The sequence below is a fragment of the Rhinichthys klamathensis genome, unplaced genomic scaffold (assembly GCF_029890125.1).
Source record: "Rhinichthys klamathensis goyatoka isolate OS25496 unplaced genomic scaffold, OSU_Roscu_1.1 h1tg000006l_1, whole genome shotgun sequence".
Lineage (NCBI taxonomy): Eukaryota > Metazoa > Chordata > Actinopteri > Cypriniformes > Leuciscidae > Rhinichthys > Rhinichthys klamathensis.
The window spans coordinates 1794176-1818899 of NW_026606559.1; the positions used below are offsets into that span (position 1 = coordinate 1794176).

At 37.1% G+C, this 24724-nt stretch overlaps 1 protein-coding gene across 1 annotated transcript; it reads right to left on the reverse strand.

Moving 5' to 3' along the window:
* Positions 1–667: 667 nt before the first annotated feature.
* Positions 668–17580, reverse strand: tcaim (T cell activation inhibitor, mitochondrial). The gene is made up of 11 exons (XM_056257355.1): positions 17468–17580; positions 15945–15990; positions 15675–15807; positions 15122–15272; positions 12588–12843; positions 10335–10457; positions 9050–9147; positions 8864–8955; positions 7719–7951; positions 5648–5779; positions 668–1272 (listed from the first exon to the last, which is right to left on the reverse strand). The coding sequence occupies exons 2-11, from the start codon at positions 15974–15976 to the stop codon at positions 1047–1049; spliced, it is 1476 nt and encodes a 491-aa protein (XP_056113330.1). The 5' UTR covers positions 15977–15990; positions 17468–17580; the 3' UTR covers positions 668–1046.
* Between the last annotated feature and the right edge of the window lie 7144 nt (positions 17581–24724).

The window sequence follows — 24724 nt, forward strand, 5'->3', positions numbered from 1 at the left end:
ATTCACAAAAACATTAAGCAGAAAGGTTGTTTTCAACATTAATACGAATACAAATGTGATAAAAATAATATTAGTATTATACACATTCATATTGAAACAACTGAATACTTACATTTCATATCTGTTAAGAGTGGGAAATTCATGGACTGTCACAATGAACAAAATCTTCAAAAACATTGTAAACCAAATATGTACATAACAATAGTAACCATGAACACTTGAACCATTGTTTGAACTTTGTGGTTACACAGTTGGATATTTATTATACATACAGATGTCACATTATAAAGCTTTAAAATGCAATAGCAGCAAACGATATAGATACACTGTACACTACATCTCAAAACAGACAGTATTACAGCATTTGATAATGTACAGACTCTACATCTGAAGAGAACACTTTTCCATTTCTGAATACTGCGAATATAGACACTCAGCATTTAGAAAAACAAATCATTTTTCTAAACACTTTATTTGAATTTTGACTGTGCATTTTAGATTGTGGCAGCATTACATATAAGTAAAAGAGTTGATCTCCTGTGAATCAGGAACATTCAGCTTTGGAAATGATAAAGACTCAAGCAATCACTCATATAGAGCATCAATCCAGCATCACAGTGAAAACCAGAATCAGCCAAAATGTGTGTGTGTGTGTATACATATATATATATATGCACACACTTATAATAACTCAAAGTTGCATGTTAAAATACAGCAACTGATTGTTTCAAGGCAAAAAAGAGCCTTATCAGTACTTCCAAAAGCTATTTCTATAACATATTGAGACATGTTTGTGACCATGTTTTTTTCTAAGCGTTATGCTCATGAGTAATGTATATGGTTGGCAGCGAAAATGATCAATAATCAACTTTCTGTTTTAAGTTGTAACATCACATTACTGTGGCCCACTGGCTGAAAAGCACAACACCATGTGCAGGTATTTAGGAACCAAAGTGCATATATAATTATGCCTACACAATAGGCCGTTTCCAAAATCTTATAGTGACTACATGAGTAATAAAGTCTGAAATAAAGTTCAGCGTTCTTCAGCCTTTCCAGTCCCAGGGAATACACAGATCCCCATCCTGCATGACTGAATAGAAGTGAGAGACGCAGAGACGAAGGCCCTGCATCTGAGGGGATCTCTCTTCCATCAGACGCCTGCAGCAGGGGATCATCTGACTGCTCGACACGCTGGGCTCTTTAGACAGGCTGCGCAGAGACAGATCCTGCAGACAACTCCAAATGAGGTCTTCTTCCTCTGCCTCCAACCTGCATACATGGAATATTTGACATTTTAATCAAAGACGGTTTTAAACAGTGGCTACATTACAAAAATAGGTAACACTTGATTTTAGACTGTCCCCGTTACATTTTCAACATGTCTTTACCATAGTAATAACAGTGTATTATGCATTACTACAAGTAACTTAACATTAAACAAACACTAATCCTAAACCTATAGTAAGTACTGTACAAGTTGTTATTACTCAGTACATAACTGTATAATTACACTGTAACAGGGACCCCTTAAAATAAAGGGTTACATTTTATGGTAACACTTTATTTGCGTCCTTGTTACATGTGCTTACCATAGTAATAACAGTAAATTATGTATAATTACATGCAGCTAACTCTTAACCAAATCCTAATCCTACCCTAAGTCATGTAAGTACATGCTGTTAATTACTATTACTCAGTACTTAAATAATTACACTGTAACAATGACACTTTAAATAAAGTGTAAACCACTTTATTTTAAAGGGGTCATGAACTGGCTTTTTAAATAGTTTTATATTGTTGTCTGAGGTCAACTTATGACATTCGCTTGGTTTTTACATTAAAAAACATCAAAATGAATAAGTAACAGGCTATTTTCTACCCTAGTTTTGAGCCTAGCTCAAAAACGCTTGGTTTTTATGGGCGTCTCGCATTGAAGACTTGGAAGTAAACGCCCACTGCTGTGAGTGGATAACAGTTTTGGATATTATAATGAGTTTCGTGAAATGCGCGAATCGGTGGGCGGGGCTAAACCGGCCGTGTTGAAGTAGGCGTTGATCTTCTTCTGCGGGGGTGGTGTTTTATCCTCTTTGTCGTCATAGTTCCCCACTTTGAAAAACGAGTCGTTTGCTGAGCCTGGTGTCAATAAAAGCTTTTATTGGACTAACAAGGACGTTTTCAGTTCTGAAACTTACAGGATATTCTTATAATTTGATGACCTCTTATTCATCACCCCTTTAAGGTGTCATTGTTACAGTGTAATTATATATTTAAGTACCGTAACAGTGTTGAGGGTAATGCATTACAAGTTTCGCGAGTTACTTTAAAGCTGCAGTCCGTAGCTTTTCCTCTTTGTCGCCATCTCTCTGTTCGAAATCTGTAACTGCAGTGATTCGCGGAATTATCATCTTTACGTGGGTTGTAAATCGGCATGAAACAGCGCGGATGAACACAGTGCTTTGAGGCGAGTGCTGCTGTCAGTCACTGTCATACAGAATCACAGATTCACTTTTTGAAAGTTTGACCAACATAAGAATTTTCATAAGAAAATGTCTTCTGAACAAGTAAGTAAAATCCATTTTTGTTCTGACCAACTAAGGGGGAAAAAGCATTCGACATGATAAGCTTCGTTAGATTTAATCAACGCGATTTACAGCAACCGTGCAAATTATAGCCTACTTTGTTCTCAAATTGTTCATGTTAACAACATCAGCATTGCGTGACTAATGTTAAATTTAATGTGTTTTATGGTTACCTGTGTAGTTCAGAATTCATATTCTCCATAATAGCAAAACGAGAAAGGCACAACAAAGGAAACTCCATAACTGTGTGAATTAAGAAAACGTACTGTTACACGATTGAACTATTGAAATGTCTTAACTTACTTGTTCAGCAGAAAAAAGCCGTCTCTTCTTCCGTTTTGAACCCCTTCAAAACACGGAGTTCACGCACTTTTCAAAAGCCCCGCCGATGTTTAAATCCTTGTGTTCGCATGAGACGGTTTCTTTCTCTTTCTCTAGCCACCTTAAATCCAAAGTACGAAGTCTTTTGGGTTTTAAAACTGCTGAATCTCCAGTTGACACTGATGATTGTTGTTTGGATCTTCTGGATGCCATAAGTTTAATCATGTAAAGTGCTGCGAGAGAAGCCTATTCATCTAAACATCTCCTCACGCGCAGTATAGCCGGCTAGCCGAAACTCCTTCTTTATGTGTACAGGTGTGACGTAATGACGCAAAGACATCCTCGAATTTCCCACGGAAACCCACCAGTACCACTGGAATTAAAATCATTATTACAAGCTAACCGTTTTGAATCTAGCTATGGCAAGCAGATAGTTTTGACCACTGGCAGAATAAGTTTTTTTTAATATAATTATTTTGGATTATTTTTAACTTAAAAAAGTTACGGACAGCAGCTTTAAATTTACAACAAAGTTTTTCAAACAAGTAACGCAAGTTACTTGGTGTTCCCATTTATCGACTGACACCTCTCTTGTCCCCATGCTGAGAGGAACTGGGAGTAAGTACAGTGCGCTGTTTAAACATGATGGTTACGGTAGACTAAATTTAAGCAGGCATTTACTGATCTCACTTGCACAAAAACATATTCAGTATTCCTCAAAATGAATAAAAACAGTGAAATGCAAACTCAGAATATTACCCAAACCTGCAATAATTAAATGTTAAATTTCACAAATATAGTATTTTTGCATTTCCTTCAGCCTGAGGCTTATTCATTTACATTTTGGTGTGGAGGGGCTTTTACTTTTGCCAAAAATAGAACCAGGCCAGATAAAAAAAGTAAGACAAAATTAACGTAATGCATTACTTTAAGTAACTAAGCAACTAAACTACTTTTAAAAAGTCACTTTCACCAACACGACTGAGTAATATTAATTAACAACATATTCGGTCCCACTTTATATCAGGTGTTTTTCACTACTAACGTTTAAATTAATCATTTGGTGCAATGCACTTATTGTGTACATGAGTGTTTTTACATTATACTTATATTTTAAAAAGATAACTGCATATAATTACAGCTGTAATTAATTTCTGTGATTACATCTAAAATAGGATCCTTACTATAGGATTAAGATTTGGTTTAGGGTTAGTTGCATGTAATCATGCATAATTTACTGTTATTACTACAGTAAGTATATTTAACATATGTAACAAGGACACTGTAAAATAAAGTGTTACAAAATAAAGTTAACCCAAAAGAATTCTTAAGTTATTTTGTTTTGTGTTTGTGTCTTGATTATGCCTAAAACAAGACCAAACATCTTCAGAGCCACAAGACAAAGCTTTTCAAGATGCATTTTGGAAGGTTTGCTAAATTAAATTTATAAATCCGTTTTGACATATACCGGTAATCATACCAGTCTTTCTAAAATAGTGATGAATAAAGTCCAACATACTTTACCGTTCAAATGTTTGTGGTCAATAAGATAAAAAAAAAAAAAAAAAAATTATATATACTGTATATATCTTATGTTAAGTCTCTTATACTCACCAAGGCCGCATTTATTTGATAAAAAAAAAAAAAAACACAGTAAGATTGTGAAATATTATAACAATTAAAAATATATTGTAAATGTCATTTATTCTTAAGCTGGCAATTAAGCTGAATTTTCAGCAGCCATTTCTTCTTCTATCTTCAGTGTCATATGATTCTTCAGAAATCATTCTAATATGCTGATTTGCTGCTCAAGCAACATTTCTTCTTATTATCAATGTTGTGCCGTCTAATACTTTTTGGAAACGTGATAGAATTTCTTTTCGGTATTCTTTGATGAATAGAAGGTTCAATAGAACAGGACTTATTTGAAACAGAAAACATTTGTTTCATTAAAAATGTCTTTACTATCAATTGAATGTGTCCCTGAAAGTATTCATTTCTTTTAAACTAAAAAAAAAAAAAATCTTTTGAGCAAATGGTGGTGTGAATTTCAAAGACAGTAATTCTAGTGGCTAAAACCAATCATTATGCTATCCTAAATTAAGTGTTGCAACAGCTGTTTTATATTTTATTTGATATAAAATATAAAACAGCTGCTGCAAAACTTCATTTCTTTATTGAGATGTAACAGGACATATAGTTCAAATAATGTATTTCAATTTTATCCATTGGGACTTGGGATTGGATTGTTAAAAATGTATGAATCAAGAATGTATTAAATGCAGTAATAATAACGCTTAATACTGTTTTTCCCTGCCCTCACATCCCTGTTTACATTAGCAAAATAGAAATATTACAACCTGATACAAGATAATGACAACAAACATGTTTGCTCTATAGAATAATTTACTGATGATTCATGCACATTAAAGGGATAGTTCACCCAAAAATGGAAATTCTGTCATCATTTACTCACCCTCAAATTGTTCCAAACCTGTATGAATTTCTTTGTTCTGTTGAACACAAAAGAACACATTTTGAAGAATATGGATAACCAAACAGTTGATGGACCCCATTGACTTCCATAGTATGGAAAATAAAATAAAAGGTTTGGAACAACTTGAGGGTGAGTAAATGATGACAGAATTTTCATTTTTGGGTGAACTATCCCTTTAATACCATCAACACGGTAAATGGTCAATTTTGATGTCATGTTAATGAGCACCGATAGGTCAAGCACTCACTTGTCTTTCCGTTGCATGCGTCTCCGGGCCTCCTGGGCCTGGCTCTGGAGGAAGTTCTGCAGCTGGAGGGTGTCACACATAGTGGGGATGATGAAGTGGCCCATCTCATGCAGGCAGGGGGTGGAGCGGTCACTATGGCAACAGAACAGAAGAGTAAAAACAATGATTGACGGGACATTAAGCAGCACAAAGCCTTCTCAGTGAACAGTGAGGATGTATCAGTCAGAAATACGACAGAAATGAATAGAACAGAGGGAACCGCAGGAATTAAGATGATGCCATTCATCTACAATCTGTTGTTAACAGTCCAGTATGGTCTCTCTTCTGTTTCATCTTTATGTTTATCTTGTCCTTTCAGTGGAATACTATTCTGTACAATAAACATTTCCCATAGCAATCCATTTAAAGCTACAACAATTCATTTCTTGTAATGTTACTTGCTGCACCAAATGCAATTGAGACAAATGCCTCATGCATCTAAAGGCCTTTTCACATCAATAATTATTACTACAATGATAACTATGGACACACAAACGGACAATACGTTCTGTTAACTCCAAGCACATACTGTAATTATTTTTGCAGTTATTATAAGTCGGGTGGTTTCTGATTGCCTGATGGCACTAGAAGAAAATAGCTAATTAAATAAATAACCAGGAGGACACAAATAAAACATCAACTATAATATCATATCTGCAATTTATGTCAGATCACACAGCTAGTTTAAATCCTGTCAATCGAGAATTGGCTTATTGTCCACATAATTTTAGATTTTACCCATACAGATTACATTGGACTCTCGTCGGCTAAGACATTATATATTTTTTTTTTATTATAATATGCCACCATTCAAAGGTTGTTTTTGTTTGCTTGTTTAAAAAAAAAGAAATTAATACTTTTATTCAGCAAGGATGCATTCAATTGAGATGACAGTAAAGACATAATGTACAACAGATTTCCATTTTAACACTGTTACTAAACAAATCTGTTTTAAATAACTGGTGTTCTCTTGAGCTTTCTATTAATCAAAGAATCACGAAAGAATGTATCACAGTTTCTCCAAAAATATTAAGCAGTACAACAGTTTTCAACATAAAAATAATAAAAAATGTTTCTTGAGCAACAAATTCTGGAGTAATGATGCTGAAACTTTAGCTTTACCATCAAAATTAGTTTTAAAATGTAATAATATTTTACAATATATATATATTTTTTACTTTATCTTCATCAAATAAATGCAGCCTTGCTAAGCATAAAGACTTCTTTCACACACAAAAAATATATATCTTACAAACCCCAAACTTGGGTAAATTTTTTTTTTTTTCTGAATAAAAAAACAGTTGGTTCAGAGGTGGAGAAAACATTTCCTGATCCATCAATCTGATACAAGAATTTTTGGTAATTTATTTTGGTGCAGTTGCTGATACAACGCTTTATTTTGATGGTCCCCTTTAAATATTCTGTTGACTATAAGTAACGTTACACCTACATGTCCTCTACTAACTGTCATCAGAGTATAAGCTGAGTAAAGTAAGTAAAGTAGAGTATCATTGATAGACTTTGGGTTAGTAGAATAAGTTGACATGTACTTGCAAAGTTACTTAAAGTCAGTAGAATATCTGTTGGAGGAGCATCAAAATAAAGTGTTAGCAGATTTTAAGCATACAGTCTACTAATACTCTAATGAGAGTTAATTGACATGTATTGCAAAGTTACTTATAGCTAGTAAAATGTCTAAAGGGGACCATCAAAAAAAAGTGTTACCGATTTTTTTCCTTTTGAAAAACAGGCCCTCATAAATCATGGACAAAACCAGGGACATTTATTAAAAAAGTAACTACTTTGATTGCATGTTAACTAAGCTAATTAAAGCTTACGGGCAGACTGCTCAGGCTTGAGCAGTCTGCCCGTAAGCACTGCTCAAGCCTGCTATCACTGAGGCTCAATCGTGCTTTCAGTGATGAGATCTAGAGCATTTCTGAGCACCCTGCCCCACATAGTTGAAGGTTGTAAACAAAGGAACTACACATGAGCAAATGGCTGCACTGAAAGAAAGTATACGAGTATTTACTTTTCCAAGGTCATCGTGAGGCCTTGCAGGCTGCGGGGGTGCAGGTAGAGGCGCTGAGGCAACAGTCTCTTGTGGAAGGTGTTGAGGGTACTGTAGTGTTCCTCCAGAGGCAGAGCGGGACCCATCCGCTTGATGTGGATCACCTGAATCCCTCCCAGAAGGTGACTGATGCGCTCCTTCAGCCAATCCGACTGCTGGAACAGGCTTCTGTAACTCTGTAATCTTTCAAAGAGCTGAACATACACATGGACAAGCCTCATGGTCAGCATAAATGTTTGCCATGATATTTTAAAGGGTTAGTTCACCCCAAAATTCTGTCATTAATGACTCACCCTCATGTCATTCCAAACCCGTAAGACTTTCGCTCATCTTCGGAACACAAATGAAGATCTTTTTGATGAAATCTGAACATTTTGACGCTTCAAAAAGTTCATAAAGAGATCGTAAAACTAATACATATGAATTGAGCGGTTTAGTCCAAGTTTTCTGAAGAGGCACGATAGCTTTATTATATAATGAACAAATTGAATTGAGGCTTTTATTCACATATAAACATTAATCAATTCACACAGCAGTTGTGGTAAATGGAAGGTCAAGCATGTTTGCTTGATGTGCAAGAACCAATGAGGTTCATTCTCGTGTTACGCAGCACGTTTGAGCTTCAGCAAGAACCAATGAGGTTCATTCTCGTGTTACGCAGCACGTTTGAGCTTCATAAAGAACCAATGAGGTTCATTCTCGCATGTTAAACAGGTTCGGTTGAGCTTCTGTTTATGTTCGCTGATCAATGTTTAAATGTGAATAAAAAGCTTAAATTCACTGTTCATCATAAAAAAGTGATCAAGTCTCTTCAGAATATTTGGACTAAACTGCACAATTTAAATAGTTTAGTTTTACGATCTCTTTATGAAATTTTTGAAGCGTCAAAGTGGTAGTGGCGTAGCTGTCAACGGAAGGACAGAAAGCTCTCAGATTTCATCAAAAAGATCTTAATTTGAGTTCCGAAGATGAACGAAAGTTTTACGGGTTTGGAACGGCATGATAGAGTAATTATTGACATAATTTTCATCATGGGTAGAACTATCCCTTTAAGCTTTTTTAAAAGTAAATATTACCTTGACACTGGTTTAATAAAAAAGCTGTACCTTTGACCATTGATGGTGGACATCCATTGTTCCTAACATCACATGCCCTGAGGCATTCATCCCTGATTGGTCAGTAAAAACTATTATGTGTCCTATGTTTTGGGAAAGAGAGGAAATTGAGTAAATACTTGTGCCACTGAACAAATCCATCTGATCCCATTTCATGAATTCTATTTCCATGGTTACCTCTCAGGTGGTGCAGAGCCTCAGGGTTTTGTGTGGAGAGACGAATCAGACTCTGCAGCTGACAGCATTTGTGTGAAACTCCCCATTTGCGCTGCCACCTACAGGACAGAGAATCACATGATGATTAAACATGGAGAACACACTGACAGCAGGATGTAAGAACACAACACAAGATACTGTGTCCAAAGGTCAACGACTTTTAGTTTTACACATACCTGCATTAGCAGCCATACACTACTGTTTAAAAGTATAGGGTTGTTTTTTTTATGTTTTTAAGCTGCATTTAATTTTCAATTTGAAAATGATAGTGAAAATGTCTGTTTTTAGTATATTTTAAAATGTCACTTCTTCCTGTGATTTTTAGCAGCCATTTCTCCAGTCTTCGGTGTCACAGGATCCTTCAGAAATCATTCTAATATGCTTATTTGGTGCTCAAGAAAGATTTTTTATTATTATCATAAAAGTTAAAAACAGTTGCGCTGCTCAATATTTTTGTGAAAACCATAATAATTTTTTTTTTCAGGATTCTTTGATGAATGGAAAGTTTTAAAGAACAGCATTCATTTGAAATAGAAATCTTTTATAACATTTGAATTTACCATCACTTTTGATCAACTGAATGCATCCTTGCACAATAAAAGGATTAAAAAACACAAATGTTTGATGTTAGTGTAATATTTTAGTGGTTTTCCATACCATGATGAATATACCATTAATTATATGGGTGCAGTTGCTTGATTTTGATTGTACGGAAGAGGATTAGGGCCAAGCAATAATAAAAAAATAAAACCATTTGAGATTAAAGTCATTATAATGCGCAATTAAACTCGTAAAATTTCGCAAAAAAAGTCGAAAATACAATCTTGAGAATAAACTCATTACATACCGAGAATAAAGTCGTTGTGTTTCGAGAAAAAACTCGTTAAATTTCGAGAAAAAACCCTCATAATACAATCTTGAGAATAAACTCATTAAACTCATCATCTGAGAATAGTTTTAAGTTTTAAAGATAATTGACTACTTGGTAGCCAACTCCAAAAAAGAAAAAATCTTTATAAAAACATAAGCAAGCCACACCACCAGACATTATAACCAAAATGCCACTTAAAATTTGACTAATGCTATCTTTCCGGGACATGTGATAAAACATTGATTAAACAGTTTTAAGGAGTTCAAGTTCACCATTAACTGAAGAATTACCGATTAGAGGGCTGCTAGTCTGATTAAAAATTACCAAGCACACTTGACAGACTATAAGAGCACCTTAGTCTGAGTTAGAGCTGACCTGATATCCAACAAACCAAGTTTCTGAATCAGCACTCTTTTCAATCTTTTCAGCTCCTCACGGCGTGGGAGACTGGCATTCTGTTTCTTTGTGGCCTCCGGCTCATTGTTTCTCAGCCAGAAACTGAAAGATAAACAAAGAAAGAAAGTGAAACAACGTTTCAGTATGAGTTCAATGAAACATTATACAGTATCCCAGATTCATTAAAGAATATTGACAATAAACTTTGTCTGACATAATAGATCTTTGTTCATATATTACATGTAGTATTTGACAGTACTATTCAGGTTTCCAAAAGTGTCCAAAACCCTTTCTTAAAGTTGTCACAAAGCTCAAAGTTCCTCCTCTCAAATGGGTCAGAGAGAAGATTTAGCCAATTCCATTACACCATTCCAACACTAGAGCAAACAATAATCAAGTTCAGGTTTAACCCTGTAAAGCTTCACATATAAAATAACCAGGAAAATAACATGTTTTGAAATGGAACAGTTTATTGAATCTTATCTTATCTGTTTTTTGTTGAGTATCATATTTGATACATCAGGCTTTTATAGCTTATAGTCTGATATAGTGAGAATATGGAGCACATACTTGAGGGAAAGAAACACCGCAGTTTTATTCAGAAAACAGCATAAAATATGGTGCAGTTGCTGATATTTACATGGCCACAAAGCAAGATGATATCTGATAGCTTATGTAAATCGATGAGACCTTCATAACAGTATAGCAGACTACTTACACATAATGCAAAAATATTTTAAGTATTTTGTTATTTAAATGCTTAGTTTTATGATTGAAGCTCAGTAGTTTTTACTGTGGGAGGCGAGACCACCGCTGGATGGCGCGATTGACCAATCAGAATCAAGTATTCCACAGAGCCGTGTAATAAGTATAGATAATCTAAGTAAACCCAAGTTACTTCAGTCCAGTAAGTGTTCGTCTTACAATATTAGTAACAATATAAAAGTTATTCTTGTGTTTACTTTATAAAAATCATTAAAAATGTCACAGCAGAAAGACACAGAAACCACAACCTGAAAGAGGAAATTTTTAGAATTATACCAAAAGGCCTTTAACTTGCTAAAATAAAGTCTGAACTATCAATTAGAAGACAGAAGGCATGTAGTAGATGGAGTACAACAAGTTTTGATTAGGTTGATAATTAAGAGAAGAGGTCTGTGGAATTTGCTTACCAAATATGATACAGTGAGCTTTGTACAGTTAAACGTGTGTGCCAAGGTTTTCATTAAATTTCACAGCCTCAGTGTTTCCAAAGCTTCAATCTCAGGCTATGGGTTTCTGTTGAGCCTGGGCTTATCTGTGGTTCAATGTGCACATTACTCATTGTACTTAATGGCACAAAAAAAACATTAATGATAGTAATATACAAATAATGGCTTACGAAGACTTGTTCTATGGATAAGGACAAGGTTAAATGTAAAAACACAAACAAGGATTCTGGTGTGACACTAAAGGTGGCAGTTGGGCTCTTTCTAGCCGCTGTGATACACCCACTGGTGTCTCGTGAGTTCTACAAAATTTAAAATTGAACATTAAAGGGGTCCATAATGCCCTTTCACAAAGTCTTGATTTTGCTTTTGGGGTGAACACTGAACTAGAATATATTTTCATGCTTGATTGTTCCAAAAACACATTATTTCTCACATATTTTACATTATTACAGCAACTCTCTCCCCAGTCTGGCTCGAACACGCCGATTTCGATGGACCCTTCCAAAATACGAAATGTGCTGTGATTGGTTACCTGGCCAAGTGTGTTAAGATTGGCACCACTTCAGGAAATGTCCCGCCCCTCCATAACCGTAAGTTCTTCTCTAGTGTAAACATGAATAAGGATAACGTCAATTTCAAACCAATTCGAGCCCGATTCAGACCCTGACAATGTTAACGAACAAGAGGATAGTGCAGAACGTATATCAAGCACGGATTTTAAAAATATCTCCCTTTGGAGTGGACTTTGAGCTTTGTAGCCTTGCAGATCTTTTTTAAGCTCAAACAGCAACATTACATACTAACTAAGTTAAAAAAGTGGAAAGGCATAATAGGACCCCTTTAACAGAAGCTGCAGGAGCACTTGTCTAGCAGTTAGGTGGTCTGAAACATTAAAGGAACAGTTCATCCAAAAATGGCCATGTGGTAGTGCTAAGAGTGAATAAGCATCCTAAACTGATTTGAAAAAGAAAGATTAATGTGAATTGGCACGAAGGAAAGGTCTCTCTCTCGCTCTCTATACCTCAGTGTGGGCTCCACTCTCTTGGCTTGCTCTAACTCCTGCTCTGGGTCCCTGAAGCCAGTGAAAGTGTAATAAGTCTTGTCCCATTTGATGGGCCGATAGAAAGCTGTTTCAGGCTGTTGTGTTGAGCTCTTCCTGGTCTCAGCCTTGAGCACATCCTGCATGTGTTCAACCGAGAGGCTACAGGACCTCAGGACATCCAGCACTGTGCTCAGAACATCCTTAGACTGCAGGGTGAAACTCACCGACTGGAATCCTGGGAAGTGTAGGGTTCTTCAGTTAAAATCATGCATTGGAAACAGAACATTACCATTCAAACATTTGGGGTCGGTATGATTTTTTATTTATGTTTTTGAAAAAAGTCTCTTATTGCTTGCCAAGGCAGCATATATTTGAATAAAAATAGATTGAAAAGAGTAATGTTGTGAAATATTGTTACAATATATTTAAAATGTGATTTATTCCTGTGATGGCAAAGCTGAATTTGAGTGTCCACCAAAATTATTCTTTTCCCAAGGCCAGAGTATTTTTTTAATTGTTTTTTCAATTGTTTCATATTTAAAAACCCCATGTGACGAGGCGCTGAGCTATCGAAGCTTGCTTCTGCGACTTTTAGGGTGTGTTCACACTTGTAGTTTGGTTTGCCTGGTTTGTTTGGTCCGGACCAAAAGAAAATCAAAACATTTAGGCATGTTACAACATAACATGTTGTTGGCATTTTAACACCGAACCTAAATGGACAGGGATATGTTTACAACCTGATTGGTCTGCTTTTATTGCATATATTTCATGACCGAGCTTACTGAACATCCAAAACAATGCTGTGTGCTGGGATCGTTGTATGTGCGTAATCTACGTGTGATGGTATTTTGACCAGCTGAGAACTCGTGAAGACCTTATAAAATGTGTAAAGGAGTCAAAACAACGGCAGGAATCACTCTGTCAAACATACAAGCGAAGATCTGCTGCGAGGAGACGTGGTTCTGATGCCTGTACCGAAATGTGATGTGTAACATCGCGACTATGACGAGAAAAAACAGGTACGCTTGAGCATTTATTCCTTTTTAGGGTTGTATTTTGTGACATAATGTCCTGTTTTTGGTTCGTTTACATGTCTTGTTTACATCTACGTTTACATCCATGTTGCGTTCATATTTCACTCAAACCGCACAAGAGTTAATTTGGAACCCTTTGATGGGTCTTGGTCCGCTTGTTTGGTGTGCACCAGGGTTCCGATGGCAGCGTTCACACTTATTCAAATGAACCGCACTAACAGAGCAATCACACCAGGGTTCGTTTTAATCAAACCAAACATGCCAAGTGTGAACACACCCTTAATCTCACAATTCTGACTTTTTTTCTTACAATTGCGAATTGACATCTAGCAATTCAGATTTATTTTTCTCAGAATTGTGAGTTTATATCTCTTAATTCAGACTTTTTTTTCTCAGAAGTGGATCTCGCAATTCGGAGAAAAAAAAATCAGAATTGCGGGTTATAAACTTGTAATCCTGACTTTTTTCTTGCATTTGAAAGTTTATTTATCACAATTGTGAGGAGAAAAAAAAATCAGAATTGCAAGATGTTAACTCAAAACTCTAGTCAGAATTGTACAATAAAAAGTCGTAATTACACGTATTTTTTTATTCCGTGGGGGAAACAAGATTCCATACTGAGCTTCGATTTTACGCTGAATGCTTGGTGTTTTTTTCCGGATGCAGAGAGTTCAAAAACGTTTTACCCAGACATCCAATCAGAGTGAATGAGAGGCGGGACAAATACCATAACGACCAACCACCACATCCTGCTTGAACAACGGCAACAGACAACAACAACAAACACAACAACAGAACAAAAACATTTAAAACATGGGCCAGAACAAGTACTTCACATTGTGTCGATATTTTTATATTTAGAAATAAACTATCTGCGAATTCAGAAGCTAGTAACACTTTCACCGATCATAGCAACCAAACCACTGTGCCACCGAAGCACTGTCCCACTGTGGCCGCAGCTAGGCATTTTCAGAAGAGCATCTGCCATTTTCAGCTGGCTAAAAACACTTTGGTGGTGGACACACTGCCTTACTCCAGTCTTTAGTGACATTCTAATATGCCAATTTGGTGTTCAAGGAACCTTTCTTATTATTATCAATGTTGAAAACTGTTGTGCTTTTTTTTTGTGTGGAAACGGATTCATTTTTTTCTTGAATTAATTAATATGATTCTTTAAATAAAAAAATATTTTGTAACATTCTGTCACTTTTTATCAATTCACTGTATCCTTGCTGAATAAAAGCATTAACATTTAAAAAAAAAAAATCTTTTAGACACCAAACGTTTGAATGATAACTTTGCTTAATACTGTCAAAACTGTTCAAATAGGGAATTAAAGACTTTAGTAAGGAAAACAAACAATTACAATCTGTTCCTCATACAATCCTATCACATGGCTTCAGGAGACTACTTTTAGTTATTTATTTATTGGAGTTTAGCTGTAAAAATGACTGTGAATCAGAGGTGAACTGGTGTTACCTGAGGCTATCAGACTACCGCTGGAGTCTGCAGTTTCTTTTGTGTCCCTGACATAAAAAGTGAGGTTTGTGGGTTTGGGGGATCTCGCTCCAGGCTTTTGAAGATTTTCCAGATAACCATTTAGCCTTTGGAGGGAGTTTTCATTCACTTCCTATAACACAGAAAACAAAACAAAACAAAAAAAACAGAGAAATGTGGAAAAGTGAAAAAAAATATTTATGGTAACACTTTACAATAAGGTCTCATTAGTTTACACGAACTAAGAATGAACAATAGTTCTACAGCATGTATTAATCTTAGTTAATGCTAATTTCATTTACTAATAGTTTATTCAAATAAAAAGTTGTATTAGTTAACATTAGTTCATGAACCAACATGAACAAACAATGAACAACTAACTTTAACAAAGATTAATAAATACTGTAACAAATGTATTGCTCAAATGAAACCTTATTGTAAAGCGTTACCATATATATAACAAGCATTATTATCATGCATTTTGAATTAAAATGTTTGTGTATATAATAATATATCATTATTTATATATTATTACTCTCTCTCTTGGATGCTGGCCAAAGAAATCAGGATGTACAGCGAAGTAAAAGGGCCGCAGGGCATTAATGGCATCCGCTCCTGAGAGACTCCTCCTCTGAATGACACGAGCAGAAACGCATCTACCACCAAGCCTGTAAGAATGAGAATGATATTGGTTGGATGCATGAGGACAGGAATAATAAAACATTGTAAATATTCTTTGCAGCTGTCTATAAGGATTATAATATGATAGTGTATACGTTTTTTGTTTAATTTGGATAAAACGTACCTAATATAACGCAGGAAGGTGGTCACATACATCACGTTACTTACTTCTGGCAAGACAAATCAAGGCACATGAGAAAGGAAAAGCATGACAGACTTTAGCCTCTTCAACAGGTCAAAATCACAGGAGAAACATTATACTGCATGTCTGCAGAATCAATTAATCATTCCCCATTATGTAAAAGAAACAAGTAAAAGGTGTGTCTAAATACAGTGCTGCTTAAAAGTTTGTGAACCCCTTGCAGAATCAATGAAAATGTGAATAATTTGAACAAAATAAGAGGGATCATACAAAATGCATGTTATTTGTTATTTTGTACTGTCCTGAATAAGATATTTTACATAAAAGATGTCCACCAGACAAAAAATAGCTGAATTTATACAAATGAACCTGTTCAAAAGTTTACATACCCTTGATTCTTAATACTGTGTGTCGTTACCTGATGATCCACGTTTTTTTGTTTTGTGATTGTTGTTTTTGCGATTTTGTTTTCCAGGCAGCATCTTTTGCATATTTTAACCCTTTCCAGCAGTGACTGTATGATTTTGAGATCATCTTTGCACACTGAGGACAATTGAGGGACTTAAACTCAACTATTAAAAAAGGTTCAAACCTTCACTGATGCTCCAGAAGGAAACACGATGCATTAAGAGCAGGGGGGTGAAAACTTTTGAACAGGATGAAGATTTGTTGTTTAAATATCTTCTTTTTTTTTTTTCATTTAGTACTGCCCTTCGGAAGCAACAGAAGATACTTACATGTTTCCCGGAAGATAAATTAAGTAAAATTTACCTTGATTTTCAAATTAAAAAAGTTTTCACCCCCTGTGCATCGTGTTTACTTCTGGAGCATCAGTGAATTTTTGAACCTTTTTTAATAGTTGTGTTTGAGTCCCTCAATTGTCCTCAGTTAGAAAATATGGATTTCAAAAGCATACAGTCACTGCTGGAAAGGGTTCAAATATGCAAAATATGCTGGAAAACGGAAGAATTTATTTTATTCATACTAAAAATCCAAACTCTATGGGGCCAAATAGACCTATTTGATGTATGCATGGATTAAACTTCTATTTTATTTATATCTCCTTATTCTGAAAGACCAGGTACACATCACCATAATCACAATGACAGTGCAACTAATTAGTTTCATGCATTATAGGATATGGATAAACAACAATAAAGGCTTGAGTGAACTTAGCAGAGACGGTTAACTCAGGTCAGGTGCAGACATGTGTGTTCTTGACCTACATACTGTGGGTAGTGTAATCACAGTCCTCTTATTTTGACACAAAAACAAACAACACGACGAGAAATGGTTCCACCCTAAGACAGCATACTACTCACACTTTAGAGACATTAGATTATTCAGCATTCAATACACTCAAGTCAACACATAAACACTGTAAACAAGGACAAACACAAACTCTGTGCGCTCTTAAAATACACACAACTGTCCAAGACTTAATCAGCCACACACACAATTCATGTCAGCATGAGATAAAAATGTCCAAAACACCATACAATTACCTGTGATTACGCAATCTTACATGCTCGCTGTGGTTAAAACTCAGCTTGAACTCTTGTAACGTTACTCCGTTCAGGCCAATCATCCCGACAGGAGTAATCAACTGCCTATCTTTGGAAAACAAGTGCAGCTAGCGAGAGCTGCTCACATGAACCAGGCAGAACTAATCGCCAGTCCATCTTTTCCTGTGTATTCAATGAGCAATCTGAGACAGTCCTGGTGCCATCTATAGGTTATTTTGCGATATTTCTTTCTTTCTTAAAACAAATCAAAAACATTTAACATCAAGTCAGTTGAACACATAACAAATGCATTAATTTTTTTTATTTTTTATTTTTATGTTGCCCTGACTACTCGCTTATGTGATTAATATAATTTGTTTTTCTATTGTTGTATTATTTTTTGACTTGAACACTAAAACTGGGTTGAAAACAACCCAAATTGTTTTGCTGGATAAATATGGGACAGAACACATGTTGGGTTAATTTTACCCAGCAAATTGTGTTGTTTATTTACCCAGCATAATGGGTGGATTTAATCCATCATACTGGGATGATTCATTTTTACTAACGTACTATCTATTTGTTTATATTTTTCTTTTCTTTTTTTTTACTACATACATGGATTAATGTTTATAGATTAACTTAAATCCTCAAAACTAAAAAAAAACTAACAAATTCTCCACACAACCACTGGTTTGCCAGATAATTCCTTTATTTTGCAGTATAGCATACTTTATATAGTTTTGAATACATATTGCATACATTTAAGCTTGTTTAACAAATATTATAAGTAAAAATTAAACATTAAGAAGTAATTCCAGTGTAATCGACCAGTATCTGTTGTCCTGTTTCCACCGCAACGGCGCTGGATCTCGTGCCGGTGTGGTACCGAATTCTGACCCCCGCCAAATTATTACCCCCCCTAGTATGGTAGGTTTAGGATTAGTTGTGGGGGAGGGGTTAGGATTAGGGGTGGGGTTAGGATTAGGCAATCAGGTACTGATTTCAACGAGGGGGTAATAATTTGGCAGGAAGTCGAAATTCGGCACAACACCGGCACTTGTATCATGTTTAGCGGGGGAGCTTCTAACTTCAGACCGCCGCCTTGCGTTTCACTAGTAGCCGAAATATGCTGTGACTGACTCCATAACCTGTCCATAAACAATCAGTGTACAGTTCTGAGAACAAATTTTTACTTTACAAGCATTTATATTCTATAACTTCTTTTGAATAAAATCATAACATTTTATGCAAGTCATCAGGCATTTCAGATACAAAAATTGTAGTACACAAACCTGTATTTTATCGAAGACACGCACCAATTTGACAGCTGCAGCTGCTTTCTCCTGAAGAGGTTGCAAAAAGCCCTGCAATCAATAACTCAACCCCTGGGTTGTTATACCTAACCCATGATTTGGGTATCACAAAAACTACCAAAACACTGGGTTGTTACGTCCGACCCAGGAGCTGGGTAACACAAAACTACCCAAACACTGAAAAAATAACCCAAAAAAATTGACCCAAAAGGCTTAACCCAGGATTCGGGTAGAAAAAAATACCCAATATCACCAATATACCACCTTCTGTACATTTGTACATACTGTTCTATTCTATCATAAATATATTCCAAATATACTGCAATATTGGCAAAATCTTAAATATATATATATATATATATATATATATATATATATATATATACACATACATATATATATCTATACACTAACCTATAGATGGCGCAGATACAATGAGAGAAGTAGTCAGCAGTCACATTGGACTTGCCGGGAACATGTTTGACTGCAAAAACCGGAAAGCCAGAGACCACCGTGTGATCCTCCTATTGGTATCTTTCATCTTTTCCAACGACTGGAGATCTTTATGGTCCATTTCTAATTTGAACTCCCTTCCCAGTAGGTAATATCTCAAGTAGTCTAGGGCCCATGCCAAAGTCTCCTGCCAAACACTCTTTCTCTAGTGTAGAATAGCGAACTTCCCTTGGAAAGATTTTGCGGCTAATGAAAGCCACAGGTCGCCATACCTGATCTATAAGCCTCTGAAAGGTGGCTGGTGCCCCATGCAGGCCAAAGGGTAAAACTCGGAAACGGAATAGCCCCCACGGTGTCCTGAATGCTCGTCAGAATCAATGGTCATCAGGTATTTGGCTTTGCCCAGTCGATCAATTAAGGGATCTATACGGGGTGTAGGATATGAATCAAACTGTGAAACAGAGTTCAAGTACCGGAAGTCAATACAAAATCAGATACTCCCATCCTTTTTCTGTACTAGGATCACCGGATGACACCACTCGCTTTTAGAGGGTTCAATAATTCCTAATCTCAGCATAAAGTTCACTTCCTCCTTTAAGGCCTCTTGGAGTGTCTCAGGTATTCTGTAACTCAAATGTCTAACAGATGAATCAGGCTTTATTATCAAGTCAAGTCAAGTCACATTTATTTATACAGATTGTTTCAAAGCAGCTTTACAGAGATAACAGGAAAATAATGCAAAAAAGTTTGTTACCAGAAGAAAATAGCGTCACAGCCCGGTTTAAGTAAGTTCAGTGATGTTTCATTTTTGTTTAAAAAAAAGTTATTAATTTAGTTAATTTATATAGGCCTATATATAGCCGCTCTGGAGTAAACCGTGATGTCATCGTCCAGCTCAGTTCAGTTCTTGTATACAGTGTTAATTTTGTCAGCAAATTTTGATTTAGTTTTAGTCTTAGTCTTTTGACTAAAATGGCATTTAGTTTTAGTCATATTTTAGTCATCTGAATTGTTTTAGTTTTAGTCTAGTTTTAGTCGACGAAATACAATAACATTTTAGTCGACTAAATCTACAGTAGATTTAGTCGACTAAAATATAATGGGTTTAGTTAAATTGTAATGCGTTAATTTAGAATTTCTCTAAAATTTCCAAACCCATTTACTCCCGGAGAAAACATCTATTAACCTATTAATATGAATGATTTTTAAGTTTGAACATGCAATACAGATACAGATTTAACTGCTGTTACTTAAAAAATATCTTAAAATTAAATAAAACCACTTTTCCTAAAGTACAACACAGTCTTCTTTACAATGAATGATATATGCATTCCTTATAACTACTTGCATACATCATTCTTTATTCTTTCAAGCAGACATATTTATTTGTATGAATTCAATATAATTAATCCTTATTAAAGCTATTAACAAACAGTGAATGCTTTTCTCTTTTTCTTTTGTTGCTTGATCAAAATTAAGGACACGGACCGCATTATGTTTATTGCCACTGTCACTTTAAGACGTCGGATCATGTCCAATGACATGCGGATACAATTGCACTGATGCACATCTGACACACTCACAGTTTAAGACATAACCAGCATAGTTTACATGAATACTCTCTAAAACGGACATTTAGACATACTGTTGTGTGTATTTGTCCATTCAGACACGAAAGAGAGCTCAATTCAGTAGCCTACTCGCGCGCTGTAGGTGTATTGTGCATGACTGCACGCTTCGGGTTAGGTGTGTGCGCACAGAAAACCGCACCGAATAGAACTCTTCTTTGCATCGTCACTCTTATTCAGATCTATATGTCTGCTCTACTCATTCTCCCAGACGTTCACATTTTTTAACGTTTTATGACCGCGGGGTAGATCACGTTATAGCCTACAAATGTGCGCATCTATCACACACGCTCAGGACATCAGTTCTGACGGATCGCTTCCCAAATCGTCACTATCTAACATTTTCGTCTAGTTTTTATTCGTTGACGAAAATGTCAATAGATTTTCGTCATAGTCTTTGTCATTCAAAACTAGGTTTTATTTAGTTATCGTCTCGTTTTCGTCTGTGAAAAAATGTCGTTGACGAATAATTTTCGTCGTTATTTTCGTCAACGAAATTAACACTGCTTGTATAATAGTGTCAATGCTGGCAGATCAATATTATTGTTGAATATTAAATTAAATGTTAAATGTTAAATTTAATAATAATAATAATAATAATTCATTACATTTATATAGCGCTTTTCTCAACACTCAAAGCGCTTTACATATAAGGGGGAATCTCCTCAACCACCACTAATGTGCAGCATCCACTTGGATGATGCGACTGCAGCCATATTGCGCCAGAACGCCCACCATACACCAGCTTACTGGTGGAGAGGAGACAGTGATGAAGCCAATCAGTATGGGGATGATTCGGAGGCCATGAGGGACAGAGGCCACTGGGATTTTTTGTGACCACAGAGAGTCAGGGCCTCGGTTTAACGTCTCATCCGAAGGACGGTGTTCTTTGACAGTATAGTGTCCCCATCACTTTACTGGGGCGTTAGGACCCACATAGACCACAGGGTGAGCGCCCCCTGCTGGCCTCACTAACACCTCTTCCAGTAGCAACCTGGTTTTCTCAGAAGGTCTTCCATCCAGGTACTAACCAGGCTCAGCCCTGCTTAGCTTCAGTGGGCAACCAGTCTTGGGCTACAGGGTGATATGGCTGCATGGTATTAATGTCCCCAACTAAGCAAGCCAAGCCAATGGTAACAAAGGTGGAACAAAAGTGACAGTGGCAAGGAACCAAAACTCCATCAGGTGGCAGAATGGAGAAAAAAACCTTGGGAGAACCCAGTTGGGGGGCCAGTTCTCCTCTGGCCATGATATCACATCATGAGTATATTTAGAGAAGATTTCAGGGGTACATAGAGCTCTCACCTGGGATTGCTGATCTTCAGGCAGATGGTCCAGATTGATATCTCCAGCTACTGGTTGAGGCAAGTACTGGTCCTCCCATTGCTCTTCCTCCTTCACCTGGCGAATCATCATAACTTGTGCTCTCTGTTCAGGTCGAGATACCCACAGGGTTGCCAACTCTCACGCATCTGGCGTGACAGTCACGCATTCAGGCTCAATCTCACGCTCTCACGCTCAACAAAGAAATCTCACGCTAAATATGACATTCTTCTGTGCTGCATTTTTTTCTTCACTCATGTTCACTAATTTCCGTCTGCTGACTACTTTACTGACGTCGGTTGGTAAAATGCCTGAAAGATGAGTTTATAGATTTACCTGTTGAGCCACTCGCAGAGCTGCCAACCCTCCCGGATTGACCGTGAGACTCACGTAATTGACCCTTTTCACACGTGCTCACGCCACACATCTTTCTCACGCAGAGAAAAATAGTCAAAGAGAGGACACTAGTAGCTATAGACACCGACAGACCTGACAGAAAAAGTTATAGGCTGCTTTTGATATGGAACAAACTCTCAGCTCTCATATTCAGGTAATATTTTTACGAGATTCAAACAATAAATACAGTTTTTGTTGCTTTTAAATGTGACAGATTGCTGTAGCGCCTCAGCTCTCTAACGGCACGTGATACTGTACAACTTTTTTTTTTCCATAACCTACTGTACTAGTACTGAAGAAGTACTGGTGCTTCTTCGCCTCCATCAGGTTGGTTTGGGCCAATGCCCTCATTTTCTCCAGACGTTCACTCATTTGCTAGACATAAGACACAATGTTAGTAGGCTCACTCTTACCGTGGTATCCTTCCCTGACTTCTTTAAGTAATGTCAGAGGTCCCCGGACTTCAGCATTTGTTTTGACGTCTGATTAAATCGTTCGGTGAGTCCATCAGTTTGAGGTTGGTAGGTTGTCGTACGCAAACTCTTGATACCCAGCAACTGGTAGACCTGCTTCAGGAGATTGGACATAAAATTGGTCCCTTAGTCAGTGAGAATTTTGGCAGGCAACCTGACTCTGGAAAAGAACTGGATTAAACAAGTTGTGACATATTTGGCGTTTATAGACTTTAAAGGAAATACCTCTGGGCACCTCGTTGCATAATCAGTGATCACCAGTAGAAACCAGTTACCTGCATGGCTCTTGCACCAGGCCAATGATATCCATGCCCAGCCTTTCGAAAGGTGCACTGATTACAGGAAGGGGCTGGAGGGGCACTTTCGATGGACGCTTGATAGATACTTTGACAATAAGGGCAGCTTTACAGTACTGGGCAACATCCGCTTCCAGGCTGGGCCAGTAAGTGTATTTTGATTCGTGCTGTGGTTTTCTTTTTCCCTAGGTGGCCAGCCCGAGCTACCTGTGGGACCACCAGCTGTTTCACCGATCCGATGGTAGAGTATGACCTGTTCAAATAAATAACACTCAACCTTGTCATTAGTGAGTCCCCTCTCCTGCATTTTCCTGGTTTGCTTTCTCTAGGCATGCAGCAAGACTGGCATCTTTCCGTTTTAATTGAATTATATTGGTAGGCAGCTGAACATGTGGTGTTAGATTGCATACACTCTCTACGATCAATTGGGAGGCATTATATTCAAGCTTTGCTTGTCTCTTTTGGCTTGGTGATTTTTTTTTATTTTGGGGAGCATATCTCTAAGTCTGCATCATAAAATGGCAGTTGAAAGAATCTGTATTGGTCCCCCTGGCTGATTTGCCATAGCTCTTGATACCACCACATTGCACAGGTACGAGGGCTGGACTAAATCTAGGAGTACAGAATACAGAATACAGCAGAAAACGAATCGGTTACCTAACGTAACCTCGGTTCTCTCTAGATGAGGGAACGAGTATTGCGTAAGCTAGCTTACGCTGCGGGAAAGATTCATCTTTGCTGAGAATTTGAAGCCAAAAAATTATTTCATAATTTGTATCCATTGACAACGCAGTTCCTCTGCGGCAGACCTTGAGCAGGCTAGCTAGCGGCTCATTGGTTCGCTCAGAGAGAACTGCTTAAGCCTATGGGAGAGCGGGGCTGAACCCGCTGCCAATGAGAAGCGCCCGCCAGCCATTGCGTCATGGCCCGCCAGAATGGGCGTGGCTATGGTGTATATAACAGTCTCTCCCAGGCTTATATGTTGATTTATTTCAGCGTGAAGCGAAACGCTAGTAGCGCAAGCACGGCCGGGAACGCAATACTCGTTCCCTCATCTAGAGAGAACCGAGGTTACGTTAGGTAACCGATTCGTTCTCTTACGAGAGGTTCTCTCGTATTGCGTAAGCTAGCTTACGCTGCGGGAACACCTGGTCAACGCCGTGCGCGCTATGAATCCACTCATGAATCCCGGGGAGATACCGGGGGATTCTTAACGTGGAGTGAATGTAATATGAGGCCGGCAGAGCGGGCACATGAAGTGTATACATAAGCATCCTTTATCTGGAGCACAAGGGGCGAACCGGTTGTGTGAGGGACTCCCAGTAATGCAGCTTCTTAGGGAGCTGATCGTTAGACGGCTAGTACTTTTGCC